This window comes from Oryzias melastigma, linkage group LG22, assembly GCF_002922805.2.
Source record: "Oryzias melastigma strain HK-1 linkage group LG22, ASM292280v2, whole genome shotgun sequence".
In the NCBI taxonomy this organism is placed as follows: domain Eukaryota; kingdom Metazoa; phylum Chordata; class Actinopteri; order Beloniformes; family Adrianichthyidae; genus Oryzias; species Oryzias melastigma.
In genome coordinates this window covers 581,167-596,016 of record NC_050533.1, presented here as the reverse complement: position 1 = coordinate 596,016, position 14,850 = coordinate 581,167, and the positions used below count along the sequence as shown (strand labels likewise).

General features: G+C 47.8%; 2 protein-coding genes across 4 annotated transcripts in view; one reads left to right on the top strand and one right to left on the bottom strand.

Annotated features, from left to right (window-relative positions):
• Window positions 1-394: 394 nt before the first annotated feature.
• Window positions 395-11,200, bottom strand: LOC112154196 (mitogen-activated protein kinase kinase kinase 7). 2 transcript variants are annotated; one of them, XM_024285008.2, is made up of 14 exons: window positions 10,587-11,200; window positions 8,312-8,582; window positions 8,082-8,192; window positions 6,189-6,254; window positions 5,026-5,071; window positions 4,821-4,959; window positions 4,226-4,350; window positions 3,615-3,743; window positions 3,408-3,538; window positions 3,087-3,296; window positions 2,898-3,018; window positions 2,638-2,702; window positions 2,145-2,260; window positions 395-2,057 (listed from the first exon to the last, which is right to left on the bottom strand). In XM_024285008.2, exons 2-14 carry the CDS (start codon window positions 8,459-8,461, stop codon window positions 1,886-1,888), a joined length of 1,581 nt encoding a protein of 526 aa, XP_024140776.1. In that variant the 5' UTR covers window positions 8,462-8,582; window positions 10,587-11,200; the 3' UTR covers window positions 395-1,885. The 2 variants fall into 2 exon arrangements, with proteins under 2 accessions (XP_024140776.1, XP_024140857.1); XM_024285089.2 differs by having other exon boundaries at window positions 8,312-8,534.
• Window positions 11,201-12,254: 1,054 nt separating this feature from the next.
• LOC112154066 overlaps window positions 12,255-14,850 on the top strand; it is an 8,710-nt gene continuing 6,114 nt past the window's right edge. The window contains exons 1-3 of one of the 2 annotated variants that reach the window (XM_024284888.2): window positions 12,255-12,717; window positions 13,636-13,950; window positions 14,549-14,800. In XM_024284888.2, the coding sequence (XP_024140656.1) occupies window positions 12,441-12,717; window positions 13,636-13,950; window positions 14,549-14,800 (844 nt within the window). In that variant the 5' untranslated portion in view covers window positions 12,255-12,440. The remainder of the gene's footprint in view (window positions 12,718-13,635; window positions 13,951-14,548; window positions 14,801-14,850) is intronic. The other variant, XM_024284722.2, reaches the window with a different exon arrangement.

Genomic DNA, 14,850 nt, shown 5'->3' with positions numbered 1-14,850 from the left:
CAAACATCTGAAGCCAGAGAGGAAAACGTCCTCAGAAAGTTCCAGACCTGGTTTGGTTTTGGGATTCCTCTGATGTTTGTTTATTTATGTAACGTTTGAAGCTGCTGCGATTTTATTTAAACGTATTTATACATTTTAGGTGTGAAATGTGGTTTAAGAAGAACATAATGTGGACGTCAGGGGATTTTTTTAGGCTAATCTGTCATCAAATGAAAATAAGAACCACTTAAAAAAATAATATATATATATATATATAGATATGTGTGTGTGTGTTAATTTGAACAAATAAAACGTATAAACTCTTCATTTTAGTGGCTTTAAACCTTCGAGGAAAAGATCAGGAATGTCTTTTAGATCCCAAAGATTCATTTGGATCTTCATTAATACAAGTTTCTCCGTTTGATAAAATCTTTATTTTAAAGACATTAGGCTTCATTACAAATGCCTGTTACATAAAAAGAAGAAACTGTGGAGCAGAAAGAGTCAGAACCGACCAATCAGAGCGCAGCGTCATCTCAGGCTCCACCCACAGTCTGACTGAAGGCTCCTCACCTGGTTTTCGTGTCCCGTGTCGGTCTGTAGGGGGCGCTCCTGATCCTTCAGCTCTAAAACTGAACCTGCACATCTGAGAAAAGCTTCAGCGTTCGAGCCCGGGCTGCACGCTGCTGCACAGCAGTTTCTTCTGGAGACAGAAGTGTTCATTCACCACCTCTGAGGTGAGATGGTGTTCGGGCCGGTGCAACAGAAGGTTCTGATTCTCCGGGCCGAAGCCTTCGGAACAGTTCTGGAGTGTAACTCGGCTCACGTGACTGTGAAGGTCCGTTTGGACTGAAGAACAAACGGATTATTTCACATAATCCAGAAGCTCTGATGTATTTTTACACGTTTGGCTCCTTGTGTTTCTGTGGTGAAAAGCCCCGCCCCCTTCCATCCGCTCCTGCAGGAACAGAACCGACGACCCGGGAAAACACGGTCACTTCAGTTATTGGAGACCTGCCGATGCAAACGCGCTTGATCAGGGGAACGGTCGGCGGACCAGATCCGTTTCCCCATCAGAACATCGGCGTCGGTTCAGGTCTGGATCCAGATTCTGGCTGTATGAAGGTGAAGTACAGTCAGAGGATCCTGGGGGGCTCTGAGGACCCGAACGGGGTCTGAGGACCCAGCTGGGGTTCAAATGGGTTCTGAGGACCCAGACGGGCTTTGAAGACCCGTTCGGGGTCAAAAGACCTTTACAGGTTCTGAGGACCCAGACAGCCTTTGAAGATCCGAATGGGCTCTGAGGACCCGAACAAAGTCAGAGGACCCAGACAGAGCCGGAGGACCCGTTTGGGGTGAGAGGACCAGGGCAGGCTCTAAGGACCCGAACGGGCTCTGAGGACCCGAACAGGCTCTGAGGACCCAGATGGGCTCTGAAGACCCGGATGGGCTCTGAGGACCCGAACAGGCTCTGAGGACCCAGATGGGGTTGGAAGACCCGGACGGGGGCGGAGCCAAGCGTCCAGAACGCAGGAGCAGCCGCCGTGTCACATGATGAGGAGCCAGTAAGGGTTAATCTGAGGACAGAGAACGAAAAAGACTCCTGAGGTCCGGGTTCTGGCATTTCTTCAGTTCTTTTCATTGAGGTCCGGGTCGGAGGGAAGGTTCTGCCACAGCTTTAGATGCTGTCATGAAAACAATCGCCCACATGGACCACGAGGGGCTCGGTTCTGAAGCCAGCATCTCCTTGTCGGTCCTTCCAGGGGATCCGGGTTTCTGCAGAACTCGTGGACTCTGGAGGAAGAACTCGGTTTTGACGGACCTGCTGAGGATGTTCTGCAGTAGTTCCGGTTCCATGGACCGCAGACGGAGCAGCCAACCGCTTCTGGACCCGTCCAGAGCGGGTCTAGCTGCGGTGCTGGTTCTGACTCTGGATCAGGCTCAGCTGGCTCCTCAGGTTCTGGCAGCGCGCAGTCAGGCTGCTGTTGTCCTCCAGCAGCTTGCTGTGCTCCTGGAAGAGGCGGGACGTCACCTGATGCTCCTTCTGCTCCTCCTCCAGGTCGCACATGAGCTCCTGCCTGAAAGGAGAGCGCCGTTAGCGGGTCAGGCGCCAGAACAGGTGTGGTCTGGTCTAGAACCCGTCCCCGTCAGAGGAGGAGACTCACTTTTTGCGCAGCAGGTCGGCGATCTCCGCCTGCACCCTCAGGTACTCGTGCGCCATCCGGATGTGCTGCTCGAACACGGCCACCGACTCCTGGGAGTTCGGACACGGCGCCAGAGGCTGCGGAGCAAACGCAGGATCAGGGGGAGGAGCCTAGAGCTTCTAACGGCCCAAAAACGGATCATTTCCTCATTTCTCCCTATGAGAACATAGAGGTTCCTGATCTGGTTCCAGATCCGGTTCTGCTTAGAGAACACAGAGGAACGTCTGAAGATCCACAGAACTTCTAGAGACGCAGGAGGAACTTTCTGGGGTAAAAACATCCAGTAAAAAACTTTATTCATGAACTTAAAGTTCGATTTCTTTCCGACGTCATTCTACATTTCTGGTTTTGGACGTTAAAGTGGATTCCATCAGAACCGAGAGAAACACCAACAGGAAGATTTGGATCAGATGGATCGTCTGTAAACCTGACAGAATCTCAGGTGTGTTCTCACCTGTAGCTGGTGGTCCAGCCTGTGATAGGCCGTGGGGATGTCCACACCGTTGGTGGATGAAGACACTGATGAAAACAAACAAACATCAGCAGAAGAAGAGGTCTGAGGCTCAGAGTCGCCCCCTGCTGCTCCAGAACAGGACCCAAAGGTTCTGACGCAGTTTCAGGACCTCATCAGAACCGAGAGGTCCAAACACACTTCCCTTTGGATCGCTGTGGTTTAAGAAACAGTAATGAAACGTTTTTCTGCTCCAGCCTCACCTGTAGGACTGTGTAGGGTCATCCTCAGCTCTGATTGGCCGGAGGTGGTGACCGAGCTGCTGGAGTGGGCGGGGCTTTCCGTGCTGGGCATCCTGGACAGGCCTGCGTGCAGCGTGGACGTCTGCAGGTGGCAGCAGAAGGTCAGGGCGTTGAGACGGCGCCTGTGGGTGGTGGCCGCGCCCAAAGTACCTTCGAGGGTTTGAAGTGCAGCGGGAATCTGGAGTCCACGCTCTTCAGGGTCTCCTCCCTGCTGGGCGGGTCTCGGAGCTCCATGTCGTCGCTGCGGTTGGTGCTGAGGCTGCAGGCGGTGAAGGAGCCGGTGCTGGGGGCGGAGGAGCTCCCCCTGCTGGACGGGGCGGGGCGGGGGAGGCTGAGGGGCTCGTCAGAGCCTGGAAAGTACTGAGACACGGACCGGATCAGCTGTCTGCGGAAACTCCGCCTCCATCTGACTCGGTGGTTCCTCTCAGGTCCACCGAGTCATTCAAAACCAACAACATGAACAGAAGTTACCTTCATCAGGCGGCTCATGGTGTCCCGGACCTCGCTCATGGGGGGCCTCTGGCTGGGCTCCTTGTCCCAGCAGCGGGTCATCAGGGTCTCGATGGGTTCTGGAAGGTCTCGGATCAGAGGGGGGCGTGTCCCTGCGTGACGGGAAAAGCTCCGTCAGGAAGCTGAGCAAGACAGAGACAACCGTCACTCGAAGGGGTTCCGCCTCACCTCTGTGCACCGCCCACATGATGCAGAAGGCGGAGCCTCCGATCTCGTCGAAGGGCTTCTTCCGGGTCATGACCTCCCACAGGATGATGCTCCAGCTGAACACGTCACACTTCTCACTGTAGTTACTTCCTGAAGCAGAGGAGGGACAGACGGCTGAAGACGAGGAGACAGTTTGGGTCTGGATCAAAGAAACGGCTGTGAAGCAGACGGAAGATGAAGCTGAAGCTTCAGCAGAAACAGACGGAAGAAGCTGAAGCTTCAGCAGAAACAGACGGAAGATGAAGCTGAAGCTTCAGCAGAAACAGACGGAAGATAAGGCTGAAGCTTTAGGAGAAGCAAACGGATTCTGAAGCTGAACCTATAGCAAAAAGAGACAGAAGATGAAGCTGAAGTTTCAGGAGAAAACCTTAAAGAGCCTATTAGACTTCAGGAGATGAAACAACCACCAACAGCAGCAAAGTTGGTGATGAAGACGAGGGTCAGCAGAGAACTGATGCGGTTCTTAGAAGACTCGAGCGGTTCTGGATCTGAAGTTCTCCTCAAAGACCAGGAGGTCCAACCTCCAGGTCACCCCGAGAGCTTCATCATCAACATCCAGACATCCAGCTCACCTTCAAACACCTCCGGGGCCATCCAGGCGGCGCTGCCCTTGTTGTTGGTCATGTAGGTCTGGATGTCGCACGCCGTCCCGAAGTCACAGATCTTCAGGACCGTTCCCTGAGCCACCAGCAGCAGGCTGCAACCAAGAGCAGAGCTGTGACCCGACGGGTCTCGGACCGTCCAGCAGCTGTCGGGCCGAACGGAGGAGAACCGCTTTGGTTCGGCCCGCCGTGGTGGACCCGCCCACATGAGGCGGAGGCGGCAACCCGATCCAGCATGAAAGGTGAAATGAAGGTCGACTGAGAATGAAATGAGCTGAACAAGGAGAACGACCGAACTCTGAATGATGTTCACGTCAGAGTTTAACATCTGAATCCGAGTTACAACCATCCTGCAGTAGATAATACACCTGAATCCTTGATGACCTTTGGTCTACAGAGGAAGTCACAGCTCAAACATGAACGCCTGAGTGATCGTCCAGATGAAAGTTGCGTTTTGATGGGTTGAAGCCTCAAGCGTCTCCGTGGTCGTCCAGGCGGCGGCCTTCGTCCATCATCATCATCAACCAGAACCAGCAGCAGAACAACAGCGGCGAGCGACTCTTACTTTGGCGGTTTGAGGTCTCTGTGAATCAGGGCTTTGGGCTTCATGGCGTGAAGGTAGGCCACGCCCTCGGCGCACTGCAGACACCAGCTCATGGCGTGCGCTGCTGTGTATCGGGGCTGCGGCTCGGCGCCGTGCAGGACTGAAAGATGAATGACAGCTGCATGAGGCGTTCAAACACCCCACGTCTCCCCGCTCCCACACTTACAGTTGTAGAGAGATCCACATTCTGCAAACTCCATGACCAGACAGACCTGAGGACACAGAGGGGGCGGAGCTTCAGACCAGACGCCACGAAAACCACAAACACATCCAGAACAAACACCACAACCCACGGCCAGAGCGGTCAGTATGACGTCTGTTTATGGTGAAAACCACATTAACTTCTGAAAGGATCAGGACTTTGATTTTGATAGGCTGGTCAGCTCGACTTCCTGCTCTGGACCAATAAGATCTTCTCTCACATTTCCTTCCTCCACTTTGAACATCACGACGGCGTCTTTCACTAAATCATTAACAAAACGTTTTCCTATTGAGCAGAAACTTTCCTGATGCTCCTCCAGAACCAGTGGGAGGAGCTTAGTGGGGAGAACTTAGAGGGAGGAGCTCAGTGGGAGGAGCTCAGTGGGGAGAACTTAGTGAGTGGAGCTCAGTGGGAGGAGCTCAGTGGGGAGAACTTAGTGGGAGGAGCTCAGTGGGAGGAGCTCAGTGGGGAGAACTTAGAGGGAGGAGCTTAGTGGGGGGAACTTAGAGGGAGGAGCTCAGTGGGAGGAGCTTAATGGGGAGAACTTAGAGGGAGGAGTTTAGTGGGAGGAGCTTAGTGGGGAGAACTTAGAGGGAGGAGCTTAATGGGGGGAACTTAGAGGGAGGAGCTCAGTGGGAGGAGCTCAGTGGGGAGAACTTAGAGGGAGGAGCTCAGTGGGAAGAGCTTAATGGGGAGAACTTAGAGGGAGGAGTTTAGTGGGAGGAGCTTAGTTGGGAGAACTTAGAGGGAGGAGCTTAGCTGGAAGAGTTCAGTGGGAGGAGCTCAGTGGGAGGGGCTTAGTGGGGAGAACTTAGAGGGAGGAGCTCAGTGGGGAGAACTTAGAGGGAGGAGTTTAGTGGGAGGAGCTTAGTGGGGAGAACTTAGTTGGAAGAGTTCAGTAGGAGGAGCTCAGTGGGAGGGGCTTAGTGGGAGGAGCTTAGTTAGAAGAACTCAGTGAGAGGAGCTTAGTGGGGATAACTTAGAGGGAGGAGCTCAGGGGGAGGAGCTTAGTGGGGAAGACTTAGAGGGAGGAGCTTAGCTGGAAGAGTTCAGTGAGAGGAGCTCAGTAGGAGGAGCTCAGTGGGAGGAGCCTCAGTGGGAGGAGCCTCAGTGCGATTGGTCCTCACCGGGTTGTCACAGGAGCCGTACAGCTTGACGATGTTGGGATGGTTGACCCGCGACAGCTGGCGGAGCTGCAGAGACACCAAAGTCACGACTTTAATGGAAGGATCATCTATTAGCAGCAACAACACAACTGAAGCACGAACAGGAAGTTCCTGTCTGCGCTTGGCGAGCTCTGATACTCCTGAGAAGCAGATCATCAGCTGATCTCCTCTGAAGGAAACGTCTGGGTTTGGATCAACTCATCAGACGACCTTAATATATGTCCTGATGAGATCATGAAGAGCACATCCGGATCTGTCTTATGACACCTCCAGCATTCAGGATGAAGGGAGGAGGAGTTTGGGTTCTTATGAAAAGAGGATAAAGTTTGATCTTTATTCAATTCAATGAATCCAACGTTTAAAAAACTGGTGATTATTGTATAAAGAAGTTAAAACTAGTGATTAAAGATCAAAGAAGAGTTTAAAAATCTGACGTAACTGAAACAGCTGTGAGGGGATAGAAGTTATTGATACATTTATAGATGTTTTCTTCAGAGAATAAACCAATAAAAGATGACAGTGAGCTGGTGTTTCCTCATTCCTGTCCTGCAGCGACATGTCGGTCAGACAGACGCTGTAGGTAAAACAGAAATGTGTCAAAGACGGATTTATGACACCAAAACCAGCAGAAAGATTCCTCTAGATTTATCTAATATCCAGGATATTATGAATGAGTTCACAGATGTATCTGTCATCATGAACGTTCAGAAAGTTGATTGAGAACATTTGGAAAAACAAACCAAACTTGTTATAAATGTAAAGATCAGGAGAACAGCTTCTGCAGACTTTAAAAAACTGTTGACAACATTTAGAAAAACTTCTGAAGATTGTTGTTTGATATGAATATTTTCTGATCTTGATCCAGATCCTGCAGGGATAACACAGCAGACACATTTCTGTCTCTGATGGAAGTCCCACCGATCATACATTTCATTTAGACGGCGCCTGTCTGGGCGTCCAAGGTCGCCTTACGGTAGAAACAAAACCTAATACACAGAAAAACATCAAATAGTAGTAAAAGTCATAAAATCCTAAAATGCAGACGAAGTTAAATGAATTATTCTGAAGAGGATCTGTTTCCACATCGTTCCATCAGGATGATGATGCCGTTTTCTAGGACTTAGTGTCTGCAGAGCGGCAGGAGGTCATTAGAAACTGTTGGTGCAGAATTCCACCACCACTCATTAGTGAGAGCTCTCTGTTTACACTCTCTCCCACTAGCTTACAGTCCCAACCGAACATCAGCGGGCAACAAAAATGTCCGTATCCCGCCGTTCAGCTCGGATCCAGATTCCAGATCAGACCAGGAAATCAGAACATTCATGGATCTGAGTCTGGATCAGAATGGGGCGGAGCATGGAGCTTGTGGCCCCGCCCAGTATCTTTTCTACGTCACCAATACGATCTTCAAACTGCGTTTTTCATCTCCTCGTGATTCACTACAAACTGAATAAAGAAATAATCAGAAATGGAATTTGAATCTTCGGTTTCTTTATAGCTGTCCTCCATCATTAGAGAAAGAACTCGTTAAAAACACCGAATCCTCCGGTTCCTCGGAGTGGGTCTTTATCAGGAGACAAACATCAGAGCTGCAAACATCTGGATCCAAACCTCTGAAACCCCGAAAGCTGCAGATCTGCTTATGAAGATCAAACTTCATGATCTTTAAACACGTCCATGTTTTCAGAAGATCTTCTTCAATAATCAACGTTCTGCTCCTTTGAGTCTGAGTCTAAATGTTCTCTGATGGAAAGAACAGCAACTTTCTCTGTTTGGGCGCGTGACCACGCGGGTGTGAGCGCGCGCGCATGTGTGCTGCGGGACCGTGGGGTGGGGGGGCTGCGATGACGGTACCTCCACCAGGAAGGCGCTCCTCTCGGCGTCGCTCTCGATGCTCTTGATGGCCACCACCTTCCCCTTCCACACCGCCTTGAACACCACCCCGAAGGTCCCTCTGCCCACGGCCTGCGGGCACAGCGGGACGGGTCACAGGCCGCTCCCCGAACCGAGCCCGGAGCCCGGAGCACGCCGCCAGGGCGGCTCCCGCCTCGGGCTCCGCTCCACCCCCTGACCGCTCCACTCACCGCCTCCACCTGGATGTCCTCGTAGCGGATGTCCTCGAACACGCAGCCGGCTGCAGCCTCCGCCATCGCGGCGGAGCGGGACCTCCTGGCGGGACTGGAGCTGGACCGGACCTCCTCCTGCTGTGGGGGAGCGCCGAACCCCGCCTTCATCTGTTGCTGTCAAACCAGGAAGTGGATCCGAGCTCTGCGGCGGAGGCGCGGATTCCGACACTCACAGGAGAACCTGAACGTCTCAGCAGAAGAACTCAAGAGTTTCGAGTCGATACATGTTCTAGAATAAATACATAAATATTCTGTTTAAAATATGCATAGTAACAGTTACTGATATTTGATAGTTAATTACACAAATTAGAAACAGAAAAATCATTATGAATAAAGAGTAAAAATAAAGATTTGTTTATTTGTTTTTAGGAAAAGTAAAAAACGAGGCAAGATGTGAACAAGTCTGAACAGAATCAATGCAGTTCCAAACACTCCAGCAAACCATCACTTGTACATACATTTACTGTTCTGACAACACGGTCTCAGTAAAATGCGTACGAACACCTTTTTTGTTAGTTGAGTTAATAAAAAATCACATTTTAAAAATGCCTAAAGCTGGTCTTTGGACACTGTTTTAAGGCTGCAACGATTAGTCGACCAATCAGCTAATAATTTAATAGTCGATTAGTCGTCACTGTATATGGAGTCAGAGTGGAGTCAAGTTTAACCAAACTATGAGCGTTCAGCACCAAAAAATACACTTTTTTATATTTGAGACAGTGAGTCAAAAACTTTCTCTTTAGTGAAAAATAGTTCCATGTTTCAGATGCTAACCTCCTTTATTTGTGAGATTCTTAGTCAACATTCTCACTACGGTGATTCTCCTGTTCCCGTATGTTTTTCAGCACACAAAAACTCTATCAGACTTTGGGGGATTTCATCAATCTCTGTATCAAAACATTCAGCTCAATCAGAACATTACTGCTTGTATTTTTGGTTTTTATAATCTTTATAGTTTTTGAAACACTGAGCAAAATATGCCTCATAGGAAATGAATGAGAAAGTCTTCAAATTTAAAAGTAGATGAACAACGAGCGTTTAAATATATTTATGGTTATGTTTTCATCTTTATAATAATGTTAAAACATTTGGAGTTTAGCTTCTATTTTAGCAACATGATAACATTTTTGACTAATTCAGTTTATTCATGAATCTTAGGCTGTTTTGGAGTTTAGTATTTCAGCAACAAGCTAGCTTTGTTGGCTAATGTGGCATCTGCTCAGATTTTTTTGTCTAATTTGTAGTTTTGCTCTTATTTATGTAGTAGTTCACTTTCTGCCTATCTCTTTCGGGGTCGCCACAGCGTAACAGCGTAACAGCACCCACTGTTTCGCATCAGTGATTTGGCACAGTTTTTACCCGGGAATCGAACCCAGGGCTCTTGCGTACCAGCCCTTCATCTAGCCCACTGAGCCACCCAGCCGTTTTGCTCTTATGTATGCAACTCACTAAATATGTTTGCAATATTGGCATGTATTAGTGATTTTTAAGCAATTTTGCTACAAATTTTTATAAATTCAGGTTCAATTTGGCGCTCTGTCATACTTTAACAAATTTTTCCATCTTTTAGCAAATTTGACATTTAGCAAATAGTTTTTGCATTTTCAGTAAATCCCTTCAGCAATTAAAGTTAATTGTGTAACTATTTTCAGCGAAAAGCTTTCACTCTGGCATCATCAGAGGTAATGCTATTTTTCTAGTTTAATCTTGTTTCAAGCCCTGTGACAGACTGGCGACCTGTCCAGGTAAACCCCGCCTTCGCCCATCAGCAGCTGGGTTAGGCTCCGGCACCCCGCGACCCCGAAAGGGAAGAAGCGGACAAGAAGATGAATGAATGAATAAATCTTGTTTTAATACCAAAACTAATGAAGGACAGAGGCTGCATAAGTTGTTAAAAGCTTAATAAACTATCATCGTTATGGTCTTTATTTTAAGTTAGTTAAAAGCTAATGATGGTTAAGATGTTTGTTTTCCATCCACTTTGCTCACGACCTGATTAACAAACTAATTTGAAGAAATAATTGGTGATTAGTCGACTAAAAAACAATCGTTTGTGGCAGCACTAGCCTGTTTACGGTGGTGAATGTGATATTTTGCCATTATGATGAACACATTTATCATTAAATAAGAATCTTCTTTTAACTGGTTTCTAAAGAACCAAATCAAAATGTTTTCCCATTTTAAAGAGAATCCTTCTGAAGATGATCAATAAGATTCCACCTTAAAAACTCACATGAATGTTCACAGCAGAGAGAAAGCTGCAGCTGTCAGGGATCTGATCCGAGTTTTAAGATCCAGACTCACAGGAGGATCTAGGCAGGAACCAGGATGTTCAGCTGTGACAGCACACCTGAGGAAACACCTGAGGAAACACCTGAGGAAACACCTGAGCACCCACACACAGCGGAGTACAGACTGAAGGAGAACTCAGGAACCTCAGACTTTACTGCAAACCAAAGACGGATCCGCCCGGAAGAACCACGCAGGTCCAACAGCTGCTCATTACTGTCCCAAACAAACTCTAACCAGACGGACGAAAGCAGGAAGAACTCTGATGGTCATCTGTGGAGAAGCTCCTGGAGCTCGAAAAACCTAAAAAATGAATCAATTTATCATAAAGTTATTAAAAAGTTGGATTAAAGTCGTATGAAGCTTCATGTGTCCAGCGGTGTGCACTCCTGACCAACCAAAGATAAGAAATGGGAATCAGACAACATTGAAATGTTTGTAGTAAAATAATTTATAATGATAAAGTAATCGGAGTGATGTTGATTTTTAATGACAGCCATTTCTTAAAGAGGAATCTTGTTTATTTTGTGATTCCGTTTTGCAGATTTTCTTCAGTCATTTCTGATCAGCATCACCACAATAAGACACAATTTCCCACAATGCATTGTTTTTTAGTCAATAAGCAGTTCGACCCTCTTGTGATGCTTTTGTTTGATGTTGGGTAAAACCACAGAGGTTAATATCACTAGATACAGCAGCAGGACTTTTCCTGTCGCCCAAGATACTAAAGAGCGACGCCATATTGGAATGGTAAAAACAACGAGACAACAAACAGTAAAATGACCATAAAATAATTAATTTTGGTCCGATTTATAAAAAGAAAAACTCTGATCATCAGAAAAATAATTCCCAGATTATGGTCATAATGTTTTTGTACAAAGTGCAACAAATGAACATTTCAAACTTTTCCATAATAAATAGGTTATTATATATGAAACTCGATCCAAACCTGATCCTGGTTGTGATTTGATTCTAATCTACACACAGACTAACAAACTGTTAGACTCCTCGGTCTGAGTTCATACACGGGTCGGTGGGTCGCCCACATCGCCGTAGACCGCTAGCGCCTGTTATAAATGGGCCGGTCCGCGCCCTGAGGACAGTGCAGCCCGGTCGACAGCCGGTCCTGATGGTCCTGCTGGGGGAGAGGGCTCAGTGAGACCTCCACCCACGACACATGTCCCGGTCCGTCCACCGGACGAGGGTTCAGCCTGATGGACTCTTCACTACTGAGGAGATCCTGGTTATGTTTCTCCTCCTAGTAATCTGATTACCAGCAGGTGATCTGAGGTCTAACACACAAATACCACCATCATCCTCCATAAACTGAAGGATCGACGGTCCTGACAGAAAACATGGAAACAGTGTGAAGTCTAAAGCTGTCATTGACTTATATAGACGACAAGATCATCCTAAACGTCATTATTGAGAGAAAACTCATCAGATCTTCTTCAGATGTTTTCTAGAAGTTCTCCTTCATCAGCTGACAGCAAGAATTCACTAGTGAAAAGTCACATTCTAGTGTCTCCAGATCTGTTAGTACAGTTGTAAACAGACATCTGCACCATTCCAATATGGCGTCTGACTTAGCGTACGCAACAAGCTAGCATGTGCAAAACACTAACCAGCATGCACCGCGCACCAATCGGTCTGCGTCTCAAACACGCTCACTGATTGGCCCCCCCGTTCCTACGTATGAACGTGGGGGAGCATCGCTGCTGGCCCCGCCCCCAGCCTGAGAAGCTCCCGCTTTCCGCGCGTGCCGCTGCACCGACGGCTCGCTCTTTGGCGGAGAACGATGTCTTCTGCTAAGTGGCGGAAATGTGTTTTCGGCTGCGAGAGTTTCCGCAGTTTGTTCAGCCTTCCCAGAGAAGAGCCGACCCGCCAGAAGTGGGAGGAGTTTATCTTCGGCAGCGCGCGGCACAGCGGCCAGCAGCTGTTTGTCTGCGACCGCCATTTCCGGGAGGACTGCCTAGCTAACCTCGGGCCGTACCGGAGCGGACTGTCCGGGAGGCTGAACCTCCAAGCGGGCGCCGTTCCTACCATCAGACCGGAGGAGGAGGCCGGAGCCGGAAGTGAGTTTTTTAGTATTTTAAATCAAATATCGTTGATTGGTCAGAACATACAGAACAATAACAAAGAGGAAATCAGGGAATTCTGTGTGTTACAAATGACAAACGTTCAAAGGCAGACCGCTCTCATACTGTTGTTTATTGACTATCAGAAAAGGTGAAGAGTAATTACGTAATTATTACAGGAGGAATAATATTTGTGAATATAAAATTTACCAAATATGATTAATAGATACCTTTTCAAATGTATGTTCAATCTTGTGTTCTTTTCATGTTGGTCAAATGTGATGTTCAAATATCGTCTGAACTTTGACTCAAAACTTCATTCTGTCCTAATCCTTTTGTAATCTTACATCTCCAAAACAGGTGACATATCGTCTGTGTTCTTCAGAGCGCAGATGGGATCAATTAGGACACTAAACGTTCGTGAGACGTACATTTATCTGGGATATTTTACGCCTTAAACGTACAGAAAACCCAGTTAGGAAGGGGCGACTTTGACGAAATAGTTTATAAAATTCCTCAGTTAATCCATCGGATCCAGGAGATCTGTTGTTTTTAAGATGGTTGTTAAACAGACGCTGCTGAGGCTGGCTATAGGATGATGTCATTAAATGGGCGTCACTCACAGGGAGCGGAAGGCGGAGCCTCAGACATCGAGGCGTCTTACTTCTGCGTAGGAAAATAAAATCCGTCGATTAATAAACTGTGTTCTAAAGGTAATATATGATATAGTTTACTCTGAAAGTATTAAAGGTAACAGGAAATAGAACCTTTAAATCCCCTTCAGTCAGAAATGTTTCTGACATTTTTATGACAGTCCGTCTTCACGAGGAGGTCCTGATGATGCAGGAGCACACAACAAAGGAAGAAAACTGGAGGAGCGTCAGCGTAAAGGTCCTGTCTGCTTTTGTCTCCCAGAACTCCCTGGGCTGGTCCATACGGAGGAGGAGGCTCAGGATGACCCAGAGACGGCACCGAAGCAGGAGCTGAGGAAACCAGAACATCTTCACACTGAGGAACCGGAGCTGAAGAGGATCAAAAAGGAGGAGGAGGAGCTGGACGTTCCTCTGGCCGAGCAGGACGGCGCCCGCCGCGCTCCACCGCAGCAGCACGTCCTGAAGGAGGAGAACGGCAGCTTTCTGCTCCTCACGGTGACCGGAGAAGGAACCGTCTTCAAGGAGAAAGCTGTGGACGGTCAGCGCCACCTGCTGGATGGCAGCAGGAAACCACGAGGTGAGCTCGGTACCGAGGCTGCTCCAGAACGATTCTGTTCTGATCCATCAGTCAGGATCACAGAACGGCTGGAGGACTTCAGGGATGGAGAGTTTAATCTGAAGGGAAACATTTATCATCACACATTTTATACTTGATGAGATTTGAATAAAACTTTATTGATCAACAACAAAGAATTGATTCCATGAGGGACTGGATGTCCTCACGATTCCTGATACTTATTAGTGGAAAGTCAAACAAAGACTCCATCTCATTTATATTCAGTTTAGTCCAATAAAATCTTTATTCAAACCTTAAACAGAGTTGATTGATCACTGACCACAACCAATAGGAGCCACACAATTTTATTTCATCCTCTAGAAAAATAAGACAATGATTTGTATTTATGTTGTTGTTGTTATTCTGTTTAATGTAAATAAACTGTTGGTTTGTTGGCATAAATACAAGATAAACATGAAGAAAAAATAGATTTTTTTCTAAATCTAAATTTTTTTTTTAAATTTTGACAGAGGTTCACACGGCCCCCTTTCAAAATAAAAGACTTTACTTTACCTAATGCATCAGATAACATCCTGAAACCCTTCGGATGTCTCCTTAGATGCTCAGAACGGGATGGGGGTTAAAAGCGAGCCTGAGTGGAGCGGCAGCCCCGACCAATCGCACACAGAAGCTCCTGACGTGAAAGAGGAAGAGGAGCCGTGGACCAGCCAGGATGAAGAGGAGGCTCACCAAGCAGCAGAACATGAGGATGATGAAGAAAAACCCCACAGCTGCTCATCTCCAACACGGCTCCACAAAGACCAGCTGGCTGGTGCTGACGTCCCAGTGCAGACGGTAGACTCCTCTGAAGGTGAGGCCGGATGGAGCTGCAGGTGGAGGGTGGATGAGGGGGTGGATGAG